General features: G+C 43.0%; 1 protein-coding gene across 1 annotated transcript; it reads right to left on the minus strand.

Moving 5' to 3' along the window:
* Nucleotides 1-6,855: 6,855 nt before the first annotated feature.
* Nucleotides 6,856-12,473, minus strand: LOC138968007 (transmembrane protein 272-like). Its single transcript, XM_070340568.1, has 3 exons — nucleotides 12,467-12,473; nucleotides 12,012-12,071; nucleotides 6,856-7,295 (listed from the first exon to the last, which is right to left on the minus strand). The coding sequence occupies exons 1-3, from the start codon at nucleotides 12,471-12,473 to the stop codon at nucleotides 6,856-6,858; spliced, it is 507 nt and encodes a 168-aa protein (XP_070196669.1).
* Nucleotides 12,474-12,955: the final 482 nt, after the last annotated feature.

Below are 12,955 nucleotides of genomic sequence, written 5' to 3' on the forward strand. Positions count from 1 at the left end.
CTCTCTCTCTCTCTCTCTCTCTGTCTTCCTCTAGCGCTATAATGTACAGCGCTACAATGTACGGCGCTAAAATTTCGCCACGCTGAAAGGTACGGTGCTGAAAAGTCCCAACGCTGAAGTGTACGGCGCTGAAGTATCCTCGCGCTGAAGTGTATGGCGCTGAATTTCTGGTGCTGAAGTGCTGGCGCTGAAGTGACATGGAACCGACTAAGGTGACCCTCACACTGTTATCAGACACTCCCCGGACTTATATTAAGCCTAGCGCAGAACCGCGCGAGGTGACATGCGACTCATTTCGTGGTGGAGGGTCACATATCCGCATGTGTCCAAGACACAATATCGTCACGCTCATAAGTTAATTGCCCATGTTATTTTTTGATGTTTTGAGAAAAACGCAAAAAAACCTACTTTGGTTTTTAAACAATCTGCCTATCTCATTTTAGTTATAAGTTGCTAACTGCCTATCTCGAGCAGTGACAGCTGGATAAACGTGAGATAGAGAGCTAACAGCAACATTTTCAATCAGCAAAACTGCATAACAACCCAAAAAGAGCTTTTGCATACCTACCTTCACATTCTCAAAACAAGTCTTCCTGTATCATAAAGAAAAAGTGCCTAACTCAAGAAACGAGATCGGCAGTTTTGCTTACGTTACCGTGGCAATGGTTTCTGATGGTCTGAGAGTTTGTACTCTCTAACACATGATAGATACTCTTCCAGTAGCTTCCCCTGTAGTTTCACTACAGAAATGCCGAACACTAAGATAGGTATTTTTCTTATGAGCGTGACGATATTGCATAGGGAGTCTGACACTGCAACGACTGACATGGTCTTTTGCATTTTGCTACAGAATCTGCTGTTTCAAATGCGACAGATGCAACTAAGGCCCATGCAGCCCTGCCCTCTTGTTGCCGAATTGCTTAGAATAATTGTACAACCTGAATACGTTTGATTGAACAATCAATTAATCAATCAATTAATTGTGTGTGTGTGTGTGTGTGTTTGTTTGTGTGTGTGTGTGTGTATGTGTGTGTGTGTGTGTGTGTGTGTGTGTGTGTGTGTGTATGTATGTATGTGTGTGTGTGTGTGTGTGTGTGTGTGTGTGTGTGTGTGTGTGTGTGTGAGTGATGTGTTTGCGCGCGCGCGCGCGTGTGTCCAGCACGGATACTCACGCAAAAGCAGTCAAAATCAAATACACAACAACGACATCACAAAGACAAGCTGAAATATTTTATTTCCCAGATTAAATATTTATAGAAAATAGTTTGCTTTGTCTGTGCAAAAACTACGTAAGATTATTGGTTTGGAATGTTAGAATGATCCCAAAACAGTACGTTAAAACAAGTCGCGTAAGGCGAAAATACAACATTTAGTCAAGCTGTCGAACTCACAGAATGAAACTGAACGCAATGCAATTTTTCAGCAAGAACGTATACTCGTAGCATCGTCAGTCCACCGCTCGTGGCAAAGGCAGTGAAATTGACAAGAAGAGCGGGGTAGTAGTTGCGCTGAGAAGGATAGCACGCTTTTCTGTACCTCTCTTCGTTTTAACTTTCTGAGCGTGTTTTTAATCCAGACATATCATATCTATATGTTTTTGGAATCAGAAAATGATGAAGAATAAAATGAACGTAAATTTGAATCGTTTTATAATATATATATATTTTTTTTTACAATTTTTAGATTTTTAATGACCAAAGTCATTAATTAAAATTTAAGCCACCAAGCTAAAATGCAATACCGAAGTCCGGCCTTCTTCGAAGATTGCTTGGCCAAAATTTCAATCAATTTGATTGAAAAATGAGGGTGTGACAGTGCCGCCTCAACTTTTACAAAATGCCGGATATGACGTCATCAAAGGTACTTATCGAAAAAACGAAAAAAACTTCCGGGGATATCATTCCCAGGAACTCTCATGTCAAATTTCATAAAGATCGGTCCAGTAGTTTGGTCTGAATCGCTCTACACACACACACGCACAGACACACACACACACACACATACACCACGACCCTTGTCTCGATTCCCCCTCTATGTTAAAACATTAAGTCAAAACTTGACTAAATGTAATAAAAACGTGTGATTATTTTCGTTTCTGGTCACGATGAGTTAGTCAGATACTTGGGCCTTGGTCATATGAGAGAGAGAGAGAGAGAGAGAGAGAGAGAGAGAGAGAGAGAGAGAGAGAGAGAGAGAGAGAGAGAGAGAGAGAGAGAGAGAGAGAGAGAGAGAGAGAGAGAGAGAGCTAGAGAGAGAGAGAGAGAGAGAGATAGAGAGAGAGTGAGAGAGAGAGAGAGAGAGAGAGAGAGAGAGAGAGAGAGAGAGAGAGAGAGAGAGAGAGAGAGAGAGAGAGAGAGAATGAAATGAGGAACAACAACACCAGCAACGACAACAACAATATGCCGTTAGCTTACACCATTAGGACGAAGCGATAGGAGGTTAAGTGTTCTTGCTAATAATGTATTTGTATAAGCATAATTATACACGGTATACGATAATAGTAAGTACGTTCGTTGAAAGTTTCATCACATGTAACGTTCACAATATTGTGACCCTCCACCACGGAATGAGTCGCATGTCACCTCGCGCGGTTCTGCGCTAGTCCGGGGGGACTGTGGTAACAGTGTGAGGGTCACCTTAGTCACAGGCTTATAACTCGAAAAGTGTTCGCTCTTTTCTAAAACGGTTTTCACCACTTTTTAGGAAAATGTAAAACTATGAAAATCATGCAAAGGTGACATGCGACCCATTCCGTGGTGGAGGGTCACATTTATTTTAGATAACACGTCTTGCACAACATACGCGGAATTGAACTTTCCACCTCAAAGCTATGCACTCGACTTTCCCACTAAATATAACTATAGGGGCGCGTACCATACTATACTATACTATACTATACTATACTATACTATAATTATCAAAATCTCTGGTACAACTAACAACGGTAATCGAATAAACTGCATCACGACAGAATCATCTGAGGACAACTGTTGTGTGATAATGGTTCTACAGAAAGTAACATTTTAGTTGCAGCAAAGATTGTTATTGAGGTTTGTTTTGTCTTTATAAAACACGACAAAACATTTATTGCACCCATTTTCGCACCCATACTAAAACATTTTTCCCCGTGTCATTTCATTCAAACTTTCTATGTCATTAAAGGCACTTCACGTTGCTGTCTTGCTCACTTTTGGGATCAAAGATTTATTTTGCAGGGGTCACGTAACCGCCTTCCAAATAAGGGTACCCCCGAAATCGACCTGACCAAAAAGTAAGGTACGAATTAACAAATCGACACAAAATTAGAATAGGCATAACTTGGCAACTTTGACATATGAGAAGAAAGTCAAACCAAATATCTATTCAGAACTGGTTGTTTTGTTTCCCTATCTTGAATATTTTGTTTTTATGTTTTAGGCCATTACTACCGATGCAGGTGTCGATCACAAGAGTGGTTGAAAGCGGAAAGTTATTTTTGTCATATAATTGAGGGGTATCGTGATAAAAAAAAGCGCGTTGTATTTCAGCAATGACTTGGTAGATTAATTGCTCCGAAACTTTCAGAATCATATAGTTTGAATGAAAGGACACGGGAATAAATGTATTAGTTTGGTACAAAAATGGGCGCAATACTTGTTTTGCAGAGTTTATGTTGGCCAATTTCTTTGACTTTGCTAAGTTGCTGCAAGATTGTTTGCTTCAGTGTGTTATTTTGCTCATTGTTCTTAATTGAAGCAAACGTCTGAGAAATACGAACGAATACTACGATCTATGATTACTATTTTTGGTATTTTTGTAAAAAAACAAAAACAACAAAACACCCAACAACAAACAAACAATAAGAAAGACCCACCACTGAACGCCGTCCAAGTGACTCAGCAGAAGTGCAGTGTCATCTTCCGAGGGTAGCCTACCGCAGCGACCCGACATCCCCCCCCCCCCCCCCCCCTGGAGCGTCTGTAAAATCGACAAGTCTGGCAGCGGAACAAAATTCAGAGGTGGTTGGAGAGCACAACGGGACAAATGAACAGGTGTAAGGACGAAAAAAAAAAAAAAAAAAAAAAAAAAAGAAAGAAACGAGAACACGCATAATCTGCAATAAACAAATCAACCAGCAAGCAAGTAACTTGACAAAAATAATTAATAAACCAACTAATCAAGCAACCTATGCATACATCTACTGCGACGACATCCAGACATTATGAGGGAAAATCTTTCTGAAAAATCATCAATCTAACTTGCTTTCAATTGAGAAAAAAAAGCAAACAATACACATTACATCAACAACACAGTCATTGAAACTAGGTGACTGTGAAATCATACATCAATTGAATATTAAGCTTGAACTCATCGCCTACAGGTAAACTCTTGGAAGTAAAATGTATCTTCTACACACACAGGACAGTCTGCACTAAAGCAGCAAAACACGACTGTTTTAATCAAGCCAAACTTCAGAAGCTTCGATCTATTTTTAAGCACCACCTGAACAATTTGATTTTGAGCAAAGCTTCAGTTTACTTACAACACAGCCCTGGTGTTCAACTCTAACAATCTCATTGACCTTAAAGGCAGACTTTCCGCATGAGTCTGTATCCAGGGAACACGAAATGTACAAACAGTGTGAATGATACGCTTCATGCCGACAGCCTCGCGACTGATAAACTTCAAGCTCCCTCGGTACACGGAACTGAAGTAGGTCCGCCTTGCACCCATAGGTATTGAGCAGAGGTATTTGGCACATAGCTTTAACATCATTCTGTTTTGAGCAAAACGTTTTGAAACGTGATCTTTTTTTTTCGACATCTGGGTCAAGTAAATATGTTTTCTGTTCTCTGGTAAAACCAAAATGAACATTATAACAACCAAAATTAGCACTGACCAAATTGCTGTACTTTTGTTTTTTAGTCCTGAGCAATTAAAAAATCAGATGATACTGTCCGTGTCCTAAATCTTCTGAACAATAGTTTCAAACGTCTAACTATCTAACCTGTAAGTAATTTGTAATTGTCAGTTTTAAGAACACACAACCGCAAATAATGTCACACCAGTAAAACATATCCATAGATTTCACAACCAGTATGACTGACTTTTGGCTTTGAAACTCAAGTTTCAACATTGAAGAATGCATTTGTCTGAGCAGCGCATGAAAGGACATAGCACAACCAGGAAATCGTCAGACAGAATTTGTGCAAGGTTCAAGGTTCAAGGTTCAAGGTTCAAGGTACGTTCCTTCTCGTCAAGTTTACCGCCATACAAACCATCAACAATCTGTCCGGTCTTTTACATAGGATCTATTTGGACACATACAAAAACCACGATTGTCTCGCCGCTTTGTGTTGCGGCAGAATGGGACTTTTATTTTGCTGAAATGATTTCATAACTGAAACCTGTGTCCGATTGCAAAATCAATTCTGCAAGAAATTTCACACTCTGCGTACGAGCAACCATGCAGGCTTTTGGTTTTTGATATTAATCCATATGTTATTATCCCCTGTAAAAGAAAGGGCGGAAGTTTGGAGGTTTACATGATGGCTTACACGGGAAGAAATGTATCTTAACGTTTGAAAGGGCTGAGGAGTTTATGAACGTTAAAGAAAAAACAACCCATAAAAACAAACACAAACAGACAGAAAAAAAACCCAGGCAAAACGTGACGTACATCTATTGCAATAATGGTAGATGATGTATGAATTGGTGCTGTCGAATTCAGATACAAATATATTCTAGATTCTGTGGGAAAAATAAATCACGCGACATGACGTCACTGGATGGCGTTGACGATGTAACTGGCGGAGTTTTTTTTTCTGTCCATTTAAAAAAAAACCTGATCTGATAAATACAACAAAAAATAAAGGTGACCTGACATCAACAAACACATTTCGTGCTGTACATTAAAAACCAACAACATCAACAAAACATCATCAGATGAGCACGCCTCTTAATAATGTTATTTGGCATCTGTAAACAATTAAGAATATCTGTCACACGGAATACGACGTCAACAAATTATATGCTGGGCAGTCTTTTTTTCTTTAACGAAACAACACTCTAAGGTATTCCATTCTGCGCCATTCCACGTTAGTGAGTTAGTATGCTAGGCAGTCTTTAGTCAGAGAGGTATGGAATACATCCAACTCAGAAACTTGATGTCAACGAATGAATTGTCGAGCATTGCTTGATGAAACAGACGTCACAGATGCTTGACACCAAAAGCTGACTTCAGGGGTAGTCTTGGATGCAGTAGAAATAACAAAAAACCGTGAGCGGATGATCTTAGAAGCGAGCTTTCAAGAAACACATACGCGTCATTCTGAGACTTGACGCAAGTTCATGATGTCAGAATTGGTCTGATGCAGCAGAGAAATGGCGTCAGCGAAGGAACCGCGTAAGGTCGGCGATATTCTCCTGAACAAGTCATTCGGGCACATGACGCCAGCAGGTGTTGTCAGAGACGATTTGTGACGACAAATGCGTTATATATATGACGCCAGAAGATGACATGACATCAGAGGCAATCTTTCGCGAAATACGCGTCACTGAGACACATGAGGCCTGCCGGTGATATCAGCACGGTCTGTGATTAAACGCACGTCACTGAGACATAATTACGATGTTAGCAGATGTCAGAAGCAGTCGTTAATGAATTGCACACACACACACACACACACACACACACACACACACACACACACACACACACACACACACACACACACACACACACACACACACACACACACACACAAATACACCACTCGATAACGTCAGCGTACGATGTCAAAAGCGGTCTGTGACAAAACGCATGTCACTGAGACATACGATGTCACAAGCAATCTTTGATGCAGTACAATGCCGTCAGTGGATGATGTCAGCATCCGGCGGCCTGTAGACGAGAGCCAGGCAGCAGACGGCGGCAAGGTAAAGGCACGACAGACAGTAGAGCCCCAGGTTCTGACCCACACTGAACAGGTACACACTCCTCTCACACCACTCGCTGGGGTCGTGAAGCAAGGGTTTGAACCGCGGCTTCCAGATGGAGAACAACCAGTAAGAACCCGCCACATGCCAGCCCACCAAGAACATCGTCAGCACAACGTTCATGAAGCGGTAGGTCCGTGACGAAAACCCGGCCTCTGCGTCACCCTCGTCGTAACTGACGTCAACGCTGTCGTGACGTCTTCGCTGCATGGCGCGCCAGAGACAGAGGATCAGTTTCAGCAGCAGCACGCAGCCCCCCACCAGGAGGTAGACAGGGACCCGAGGTTCCAGCGGGCAGTCTTCTAGAAACTTTACACCTGCAACAAAACACAAAACACTGAGGTACTTTTCAAATGTAGTTTCTATTATTTTTTTAAAACGTGTTTTCTTCGTTGTAATTTGAACTACGTGTCGGCAACATACGCCACTTTGTAATATACATCAAATCTTGTGCAGATGACAACAGTTATATGATATTGACAGTTATTTGCAATGCTTTACATTATTCAGTATTTCTAAGGCTATTTTAATTGCATCAGTGCCGCCTATATCATCATCATCGGCAACAGTAGCAGCAGCATCAGCTTCGGCACCAGCACCAGCGGCTGCACCAACAGCACCATTACCAGCAGCTCAAACACAAAGTCATCTTCACCATTGTGACGAAAATAGTTTGGGCATACCTATCACTCAATGTTAAATAAGACGCGACCAGTAGGTTTTGAAAAGTAACACATACAAAAAGTTGTGACGTTTTTGGTTCAGTATTTGTGTTTTTGTAAAGCATTATTATTCACCAACACGGAATAGTGGGTGCATGCCCATCGTAATTAAGAAAAAGCCGTATCCTATAACTGTGTAATAAAGCTACATTAGGGTAAAGTATAATAATGGTAACGCATAGCTGACGAGCACTTGCAATTCACATTACGACGGAGCGAGATGTCACCCGACTGCCCTTCTTGTCTCGTAGTTTGCTCCTATGGGCGACACACATGTCAAATGCACTAGCGTTGGTTATTTCCATTTCACGAGGAGTGACCGGTTTGTATATATATATGTGTTATAGAACCCTTACATTTACATTTTACCTAATTTTCTTTGAGCTAGAAGCAGACTCACTTTAACAGTAAAAACAACCCTGGGCATACATTCATAACGTATTTAGATTGTTTTTGGGATATTTGTGTATATGATATACTACTTCTTCTTCTTCAGCGTTCCAGAATGTTTCTGGTTACGTGTGAGCTCGTTTGCCCATTTGGGTTCCTCACACTATACTCTGAGAGCATAGTCAGCTTCACTCCGCAGTCGTTGAGTAGGCTTGCTGGGTATGTTCGTGTTTCCATATCCCACCGAACTCTGACATGGATTACAGGATCTTTTCCGTGCGCACTTGGTCTTGTGCTTGCGTGTACACACGAAGGGGGGGGGGGGGGGGGGGGGGGGGTAAGTCACTAGCAGGTCTGCACAACATAAGTTGACCTGGGAGATCGGAAAAATCTCCACTCTTAAGCCACCAGGCGGCAGCGACCGGGATTCGAACTCACGACCTCCCGATTAGGAGGCCAACGTCTTACCAAGGTACCCCCGAAGGATGGTACTGCTTCACACCTGTTTTCCCGGATATTTTGCTTTCAGCCATAGTGTTGACGCACAGAGGCGTCCGCCTGCACATAACTGACTGCAACAACAGCACGGTTGGTCGTGTCATTTAAAATTATCCAACATACGTGAGATACAAGTCATGTCATGACTTTTCTTCTTCTTCTTCTGCGTTCGTGGGCTGAAACTCCCTCGTACACTCGTGTTTTTGCACGAGTGGAATTTTACGTGTATGACCGTTTTTACCCCGCCATTAAGGCAGCCATACGCCGCTTTCGGAGGAAGCATGCTGGGTATTTTCGTGTTTCTCTAACCCACCGAACTCTGGAATGGATTACAGGATCTTTTCCGTGCGCACTTGGTCTTGTGCTTGCGTGTACACACGGAGGGGGTTAAGTCACTAGCAGGTTTGCACATAAGTTGACCTGGGAGATCGGAAAAATCTCCACTCTTAACCCACGGCGGCAGTGACCGGGATTCGAACTCACGACCTCCCGATTTGGAGGCCGACGTCTTACCACTCCGCCATAGCGCCCGTCATGACTAAATCATACATTCACAGGTTGTTATATCATGTTAATGAGATCGTGTCAAACTAGTCTGACAGGAACCGAATATTCCACTGCTCATAATGATAAAATCACCGAGACAAACGTCATTCCCGGAACAGTTATGGGCTTGTTGTTTCCCCTAGAAGAATTGTTGATAACTTACACGCCACGCTGCACTTTCTAGGTTGACGTCGTTTTGTTTTGACGTCAAATAAATTAGCACACAGGGAGAATTGAACTGTCTGGAAAATGTCGCCCGTTGTACATAATTTATATAAATGTTACGATTGTATACCCAAGAGGGCAGTAAACCCAGTTTATTGGTGTTCATCGGTTGTCTACCTTGTTGTCGATGCCTCGCGTAAAAGCCGAGACGTCTGTGTTTATCCAATAAAACAGTATCGTTCCAGAGTGTGCATGGCGTGTCTGTTAGCACCAGTCTGTGACAACATTATGACATCCTTATGGGAACGGGGAGAGGTTTGGGTAGAGGGTGGAGGGTGTGTCTGTTAGCACCAGTCTGTGACAACATTATGACATCCTTATGGGAACGGGGAGAGGTTTGGGTAGAGGGTGGAGGGTGTGTCTGTTAGCACCAGTCTGTGACAACATTATGACATCCTTATGGGAACGGGGAGAGGTTTGGGTAGAGGGTGGAGGGTGTGTCTGTTAGCACCAGTCTGTGACAACATTATGACATCCTTATGGGAACGGGGAGAGGTTTGGGTAGAGGGTGGAGGGTGTGTCTGTTAGCACCAGTCTGTGACAACATTATGACATCCTTATGGGAACGGGGAGAGGTTTGGGTAGAGGGTGGAGGGTGTGTCTGTTAGCACCAGTCTGTGACAACATTATGACATCCTTATGGGAACGGGGAGAGGTTTGGGTAGAGGGTGGAGGGTGTGTCTGTTAGCACCAGTCTGTGACAACATTATGACATCCTTATGGGAACGGGGAGAGGTTTGGGTAGAGGGTGGAGGGTGTGTCTGTTAGCACCAGTCTGTGACAACATTATGACATCCTTATGGGAACGGGGAGAGGTTTGGGTAGAGGGTGGAGGGTGTGTCTGTTAGCACCAGTCTGTGACAACATTATAAACTATACGGCAGTCGACAGGAGTTGGAGAAAACGACAACATTTATCACCAGTGCTGGACTGATTGTGTAACCTCTGCGAACGCCAAGAAGAAGTGACAACATTATGACATCCTTATGGGAACGGGGAGAGGTTTGGGTAGAGGGTGGAGGGTGTGTCTGTTAGCACCAGTCTGTGACAACATTATGACATCCTTATGGGAACGGGGAGAGGTTTGGGTAGAGGGTGGAGGGTGTGTCTGTTAGCACCAGTCTGTGACAACATTATGACATCCTTATGGGAACGGGGAGAGGTTTGGGTAGAGGGTGGAGTGTGTGTCTGTTAGCACCAGTCTGTGACAACATTATGACATCCTTATGGGAACGGGGAGAGGTTTGGGTAGAGGGTGGAGGGTGTGTCTGTTAGCACCAGTCTGTGACAACATTATGACATCCTTATGGGAACGGGGAGAGGTTTGGGTAGAGGGTGGAGGGTGTGTTTGTGTGGGGGGTGGGGGTGGGTGTGTATGAGAGGAAACTAGTGGCGTTACAAGGGTATTTGCTCAAGTTGGTTCCAATGACAAGTACACCAGTGAAAATAACAAGATCAGCTTTATAAGCGATAATATACCTGCCAGCTCTTGAGATACTATTGTGCTCAAGTTGTTAACTTTAAATCAAATGAAGGCTGCAAACAACACGCAGAAGTTTTACTACAAATGATTTTGCTTATTAAATAAAGAATGTTCACCTTTCAAGTTTCATTGTCAAATGAGAGATGTATTCCCTTAAAGTTTACCGGTGAACTATGATATCAAGATTGTGCTTTAATAATTATGCGGTATCAGATGACAAATTAATTCAGTAAGTAATACTGAATGAATTAACATAAGTACCACACCTGATCTTTGCTAATCCAAAAAGGGACTAATTGTGTAAGGTGGAGGTTAAGTCAACTAATACCTACGAAAGTCAAAAATTTCAATTGCTTCGTGCGCCTTTGTTTCTTGACCAATACTCTTGATTTTGGTACCGTTGTGTTCCTAAGACTCTGCACTTCCCTTTGATATAGACTGACTGTGTATAACTGGATCAAACACGGTAGTCGCTAATAAATGAGGTAATTAGAGTTTTTCCGATTAAGGTACGTGGCCTAGTGGTAAGGCGTCCGCCCAGTGAGCGGGAGGTCGTGGGTTCGAACCTAAGACTTTAAAATTGGCAATCTAGTGGCTGCTCCGCCTGGCGTCTGGCATTATGGGGTTAGTGCTAGGACTGGTTGGTTCGGTGTCAGAATAATGTGACTGGGTGAGACATGAAGCCTGTGCTGCGACTTCTGTCGTGTGTGGCGCACGTTAAATGTCAAAGCAGCACCGCCCTGATATCGATATCACCCTTCGTGGTGGACTGGGCGTTAAGCAAACAAACAAACAAAAAACAAACAAACATCAGCTCGGTCTGATTTTGGTGACCGACATTTCTTCAGCACTATGCATGCTAGCCTCGCTTTCTGTCAACCATTTCACCGGATGCATGCTCAGCTAAACGCCCCTTCCACACGCCATCGAAGACAATAACATTACTGCAACGCATAGAAAGCACTCTTCGCTCGTCGCAAAATTGAAGAGAAATCCGACACTGATTCTGAGGAATCTTATTGCACGAAAAAAAAGCCGGATGTTTCTCGGCCACACGAGAATGAGATTTGGTCACAGCAGCGGTGTCAAATGGCGGCTCACTTTCTACCTCTCTCCCCGGTGTTAGTTTAGCTCATGTTGGCCTGTACAACTTGCACGTGCACACTCACCAATCGATATCATGGCAACTGGGATGATCATCAACACAGCTAGTAGCACCGTCACAAGATCTGGAACAAACACACAGAAAGTTTGAATGTGTTATTTTGAATAAATGATAAAAACAAAACAAGCTGAGTTTTGAGTATGGCTACTCTTGCTCACTGTTTGTTTTGTGTTTTGAAACTTGTCTTCTTCGGTTCGTTGGACAAGTACCAGGCCATCAAACTACGAAAAGCGATTTACGAGGATGAGAAATACACCAACAAAATATTAAAACAAAACAGGAAAAAACAGACACACAGACTCACAGACAAAGGCACATACACAGACACGGACACAGGCACTCAAACACACACACGTACACAAACACACACATACACACACACACACACACACACACACACACACACACACACACACACACACACACACACACACGCAAGCACACGCACCATTCGCTCACTTTGCATATTACACGCACAAACTGACAGGAGTAAGATTTATAGGGCGAATTTGTCGACAAGGTGGTTTCTTTTTTTCACACACACACACACACACACACACACACACACACACACACACACATACACACATGCACACACAACGCGAACGTACAGAAAAGAGAGAGAGAGAGAGAGAGAGAGAGAGAGAGAGAGAGAGAGAGAGAGAGAGAGAGAGAGAGAGAGAGAGAGAGAGAGAGAGAGAGAGAAAGAGAGAGAGAGAGAGAGATCACAGAGCAATCGCAGCTAGTGATTACATTGATGCTGTCTTTTTGGGCAGGGCATCATTTTGCTTTCAGTGTTTCAAAGACATCTCCTTGGTCTTTTTACGTTCAACCAAGTTTTAACTGAATGTATTCCAGAAGACTGGGGACGAGAGGGGCACGAGGGTTTGTGTATGTCTATCTGTCTGTATGTGTGTAAGCGAAGAGCGAGTAAAAAAACCACCCACA

The sequence above is a fragment of the Littorina saxatilis genome, linkage group LG6 (assembly GCF_037325665.1).
Source record: "Littorina saxatilis isolate snail1 linkage group LG6, US_GU_Lsax_2.0, whole genome shotgun sequence".
In the NCBI taxonomy this organism is placed as follows: domain Eukaryota; kingdom Metazoa; phylum Mollusca; class Gastropoda; order Littorinimorpha; family Littorinidae; genus Littorina; species Littorina saxatilis.

Coding starts and splice junctions, on each gene's coding strand:
- LOC138968007 (XM_070340568.1), bottom strand. Junction 7,296..12,011: donor AGTTGCCATGATATCGATTG/GTGAGTGTGCAC, acceptor GTTTTGTTGCAG/GTGTAAAGTTTCTAGAAGAC.